The 6,041-nt window shown below is 43.6% G+C and overlaps 1 protein-coding gene across 1 annotated transcript in view; it reads right to left on the bottom strand.

Annotated features, from left to right (window-relative positions):
* Positions 1 to 5,840, bottom strand: part of col27a1a (collagen, type XXVII, alpha 1a) — a 67,940-nt gene extending 62,100 nt beyond the window's left edge. The window contains 2 exon segments of the mRNA XM_062435199.1: positions 2,226 to 3,745; positions 5,783 to 5,840. Coding sequence (XP_062291183.1) covers positions 2,226 to 3,745; positions 5,783 to 5,840 — 1,578 coding nt within the window.
* Between the last annotated feature and the right edge of the window lie 201 nt (positions 5,841 to 6,041).

Raw genomic sequence — 6,041 nt, forward strand, 5'->3', positions numbered from 1 at the left:
TGTCAAACAAAGCTAGTGACCAGAACCTGAATGAACGTGAGGCTTTTCATTGGCTTCTTAGTTTCATATTCATCAAAATGTGTGCATGTTTGAGATAGAAACAGAGAGAGTTTCTGTGTGTGTACCAGACTGTGAGAAAGAGTTTATGTTTATGAAAGAAAAACGAAGTGTGACTGGGTTCATCTGGCATCTCCCAGGGGCACTACATGGCAAGACTGAGACATATCCATACAAATACACACATCTATGCCTGACTTTCTATAGTTGTAAGGACACTTACATAATACATTCCCTTGCGCCTTATCCTAACCTTAACCAACAATTGAATGCCTAACCGTAACCACTTAATTCTAACCTTATCCTTGAAATCAAGTCTTGCCATACATGCCACATTACCACAATGCCCGTGGTTTGATTCCGGCAGTGGACCTTTGTTGCATGTCTCTCTCACTCTCTCCCATCGTTTCCAGTCATCTCTAAACTGTTACTATCCAATAAAGGCATACAATGCCCCAAAATTCACAGTAAAAAAACAAAACCATTTCTCACTATGTATAAATGTCGTCACTACTATGATTCTCACAATGAATAATTCATCTAGTCTAGCCTATTTGATTCTTTCCTATCACTCCATTTAGGTCACATCCCTGACAAAAAACACATTTTAAACACATGTAATTTAAGGTGTGGTGCATGTTTATTAATTCAGCAAACCCTTGAACAATAATTGGACCACATGCTACAGTTTTTGTTCTGTTTCTTTGCTCTGGTTGAATGGTAAGGCACAGATTTGTACTGACAGAGCTGCTTGCAGATTGGTATAACCTGCTACATACTGTATTTGGCATAACATGGCAAAAGTTTCTTTCTTGGGTTCGGCATAGTATCGGCATTTGTAAATGATGTCAGTCACTGTTTCAGTAAATGACATTATAACACCCCTTACTCATTTGTCTGCAATCTCCCTTTAATGGTGGATTACAAAACTTTATATTGAGATTGCAGTTAGAGCTTTCTAAATGGCAGTAATTCGGGTGACAGTAATGACAGTCATGCTTGGTGTGGACATCACTACAGAGGTAAATTAGTCAGCCCTAGACACACCGCACTCTGCAATCTACAGCAGTAAATTACAGGCCACTACAAAGGATAAGCAAGGCACACGTATCAAACATGGGCTGTGCTCAAATCTAACACTAAAAATGACTCCTGGATGATTCAATCACAAGGGTGGCTTTAAATACAAGTACAACACACCCAAAACATGCCAAGGAGATGGACAACCTGGTTTTCTCAGGCCGCTTTTGTAGACGAGGAACTGTGTTGTCAACTATGTGTAGTTCCCCGACACAATTGATTTGCTTATTCCGAACAACGTGAACAAAACTCTGAAGTTGTTAACACAGTCCTTTCCTCTGCTCTGTGGTCATAAAAAAATAATCAACTATGACCCAGGGTGCTCAAGTTGTCAGTCAAGATGCAAATGAGATGATCCCTGAGGCTTAGTGTGAACTGTAATCTATATAAAAAGGTGAAAATGGATCTGTCTATCTCAGTGTTCCCGCTACTGGTCTACCTTTGTGCCTGCATTGAGAAGCTGAATGATGGTGTTTACTGACTGTTTTGACCCTTGACCTGGCTTTGAAGGAGGGCCATGTGACCCCCACTAGCCCTTTAGGACAGAGGAATCTGGTGGAGAGACGGCAAGGCGTCAGACCTGACACGTCACACCCAGCCTGGAGGGTTCTGTGCACAGAGGAAGGAGGAAAAGTAGGATTTCTAACCTGTGTGGGAAGATAGTGCTACATTAACCTACATATCTCTGTGGTGTCTTATTTCCAGCCTTAGAGCACTAGAATCAAACCTGGTCTTTCACTGGTGATAAAAAAACACTTTCACCACTTTACTAACATAAACCACTGAACTCACCACCCACAACTGCCAGAACAAATAGCAGACGTAGCCTGCATGTCTTACTTCTGCATTTTAGTTGAAGTCTCACCAGAACAAAAAAAGGGACCATATTATGTCAGTTTCAGCTGTTTTACACTGGTTCCCCACCAGTCCAACAGGCACTTATGTCCCTAAAGCATGTGGTGCTAGCTAGCCCTTGATCCAAATCAAAAAAGAGTGCTCTAGCCCATAAATATAAATTAACTTGCCTTCTTGAGGGCACAACAACAAAGAAACACTTACTTATCAACTCAGTAGCATAATGTGCTTACCTGGGGGCCTGTTTCTCCTTTTTGTCCTACAGGTCCAGCCAGAAGGGAGAACTGAGTTGGTGCCACCTCCCAGCTCTGGAAGCCGTCAGTGGCAGGTGGTGTTGCTGGATTGTATGACGGTCTGGTAGGTCGTGGAGTAACTGGCGCCTTGGGGTTAGTTCTGGCCTGCTTTGTTGGCTTGGTGACCTGTTTGGAGTCTAGCTTGGAGGTTTTAGCAGTTGCAGTTTTGGAGATTGTTGATTTGGAGGGGTAGACTTTGGATATTGTTGGTTTAGAAGGGACAACCTTGACAGAATTTGCTTTGGATTTGGACAGAGTGGCTTTGGATGTTGTAACTTTTGGCTTGGGAGATGTTTTCTTTGCTGTGGTGGGTTGTGGTTTCTTTGGGACTGCACTTTGGTCTGATAAGGCAGAGTCAGGTTTTGTCTTAGAGGGTTTGGTGCTGGAAGTGGCAGAAATAGTTGGTTTCTTCTTGTTGTCTGATCCTGCAATTGTCTTTTTGGGGCTGCTATGAGGAGTGGGCTTAGGGGGAGTAGGTTTGGAGGATTTCTGATTTGAAGCTTTAGAGGTGGAGGGCTTTGCGGTTGGTGGTTTTGTGGGGGGAACTCTTGTCCTGAGTGGTGCTGTGACAGTTTCGGTCCTGACCTTGGGAGGTGGAGATGCCAGCCCAACCTGGGCTGTGATTGGCATCACGGTTCCCAGCACAGGTGTATGAATGGTCCCAGGGTTTGGTTTTATTGTTTGGGTGGGGGCCACATATCTGACAGCCGAGGCAGCAGCGGCAACACTCTTGGCTAGGCTTAGCCCTGTAGTCTTCCTGGCTGTTTCCGGGCCACCACGTTTAGTTGTAGCAGTGGTAGCTGTGATGTTTGTTTCTCGTGTTAAGATAGGCAGCAAGGGAGGAAGGTTAGGCCTGTATGTGTCAGCTTCCCTGCACTGTTTCTTAATGTACCTGCAGTAGTTGTGAGCTGCCTGTGCAGAAGGGACTAGGTCAAACTGGCAGATGGCTCCTTCAAAGTGTGCTGAAGCTTGCTGTTGGCTCGTCCGCCCCAGCAGGAAGGAGCCCTGGAGCTCTGGAGCCAGTTTGTCCTCACTGTCCCACCCAAAGTCTGCATGAACACTCTGCTCTCCGCAGGAGGCATATAGAGTCACTCTCTGTCCATTAATTCCCACTGCCAGCTGGTGCCACTGGCCATCATGGGGCTCATAGGGCAGTGCCACCGAGGTGTTTGGTCCTGTGTGAAGGACCAGTTTTCCTGGTACAAGCTGCAGACCGAGAAGGAGCTTCCTGCGGCCTGAGAGCAGGGTGAAGAGGAAAGCACTGCTGACACGGTGTGAGCGCACACTCAGGACCAGTGCCACGTTGGGCCAGACGGCCGCTGGGAAAACTGAGCGCAACGGAGCTTCGATGTGCGCCCGCTGGTTGAGGATGATCCCAGATCTGAATGGAATGACCCCTGCTGGCACCGAGCGTGACGGCTTCTCTCCCGTAAGCCCCAACTTTTGGAGGATGTCCACATCTAGATAGAAGGGAGAGTGGTGTTAGAGGTACAAATAATTAGGACAGGCTTGTTAACACACCAGTGCAAATAGAAAAAAAAGTTAAAAACAAAAGCTCATTATCATATTAAGTACTTGGCAGGTATATTTAAGACTGAAGGCATTATCTTTCTGATACATCTGTTTTGTTAATCTGTGATATTCTTTCATATTTAAGCTAAATAACTAAGTCCGTCTCAAATGTTTTATAACCTCTACCTACAGAAATATGCAGATAATACAATTTTTTTTGCCATAATCAGAAATCTGGAGATACATCAGCAGGAAAAAATGGGCAAACAGTGAAGAAGGGTTTCAGAAGACAAAGGCTACTTCAGAGTCCACTTATTTCCTTTCTCCTTACTCCTCCAAGGAGAATTAAACGATTTGGAACATCCTTAAGATGTCAGATCTGATGGGTTTCCAAAACTGATGACAGACGAAATATGAGAACTGAGATACTTCAGCACTTGAAGCCAATCAGGAAGCATCAGCAAAGAAAATTACAGCTGGATGAAAAAAAATGTCATGGGGGAGTATTTAAAAAAAGTCAAACATCACTCAAAACAATTGTAAGGACACATGAGAGCAATAAGTTAGCAGATATGGATGAGAGAAATCATACTGAAGGAATCTGTTAAACATCTTTAAATTATTAATAGGACATTCTGGAGTCATTGTGAGAATTTTGTCTTCCTGAATCAAGAGAGGCTCAGCAAAATATTTTACTATATTTTTGCCAGTGGCTGTTGGATTGACTACTCTGACGTGCGAGCCAATTTTCCAATAACTTCCCATCAACAAAATAAAAACAGTCCATGTATTGCTATCACACATGACAGACATGGCAGCATCACAGCCATACATCATGTCATACTGATCTTTCAGCTAACACAGAACAGCAGTTCACAAAGTGGTGGAACTCAAACACCGTGAGATGGAAAAAAAAAAAAAGATGATTTAAGCAAAGACTGAAATACAAACAATAATAAGCTTGCTGGGTTTTGAGGTTACAGAAATGCTTCTGTAGGCTGTCTTGTGCAACTTTAGGCCAAAACAAATGACTATGTATAGATCCAAGCAGACATAAATCTAGGTTGATGGTAGGGGAGTATGGCAAGACCTTGGATGGTTGCTTCATGGGTGGGTAGATGCTGCACGCAGGTGCTGTGGTGGCTTTTGTTTTTTTTTGTCTTCCACAGCCTCATCCTTCTCTCCAACATGGCAAGTTGTGGCATCATTTTGAGGGATAAAATAGCTTTGAGTATTCCAAAAAGAAATGGCCTCAACACTTAGTATGTTTATTGCTACACAGACCCGCAAATTCTTAAAGGAGCAGCTCATCCCAAAATGTGATCTTATCTGAAATATGTCTATAATCTATAGTCACTCATTTTTAATTTAAAACCCCATTGAAGTTGGTAGTACTGCAACACAAATAGCAAGCATATCATACTTCCTTTAAATTCTCCATAAATGCAGAAAATATATTCATCCCTTCACTATATCACCATATTTCTAGTAGAAAAGGACTCCATAGCCATTAACTGGCCCCTTCATCCCCAACGTCTTGTGGAACGGAGCAAGACGAGACTTTGTCATAGGTGTTCACCCTGTGCAGATGGAAATGTGACGGCTGGTGAAGGTAACTGTGAACGGGCTCAGTCAGGGCCAAAGCAGCCAGTACCAGGAACACACAATCAGGCTAAAGGACCTAATCCTCTCTTAGTAACCATTTGCCCAACCCTTACAACAGAGAGAGAAGCTGTTGGATACTGTATAAAGCTAACAAATATGTGTTTGTGAATTTTGAGGCACAAGGTAGGTTCAGGTTCTAAATATACATTTGGTGTAAATTACATTACTTCCACAACAATTGACACATCTGAATAAGTGAGTCATCTGAATCTAAGTATATGTGCTGGAAACATTTGCTTGACTGATATGAAGGCATGGCGTCTTTGTTTAAAGGCTTTAGAGGGCTAATGAGCCAAAGGACATCGGCATCATCAGACAACCTCCCGTTTTCCCCTTCTCTTCTATGCCCTTCTCATCAATAGAGTCAGTTGTGGACATTTAGAACATGACCACATTAACCACAAGTGAGCGCAGCATCTTCCTGCCCGGGGGCTTAACAAAGTTTCCAGCATACCAGCCAACTTTTACTCCCTGTTGTCAGGGGTCCCAGCGCTCGTTCTCTCTGACAGAGGCCCCTCAACATCTTTATTGTCTCTGGACTCACTTTGACCTGTGGTCACTGGGCCTTGTCTAATGGGG

This window comes from Scomber scombrus, chromosome 15 (assembly GCF_963691925.1).
Source record: "Scomber scombrus chromosome 15, fScoSco1.1, whole genome shotgun sequence".
Taxonomy (NCBI): Eukaryota; Metazoa; Chordata; class Actinopteri; order Scombriformes; family Scombridae; genus Scomber; species Scomber scombrus.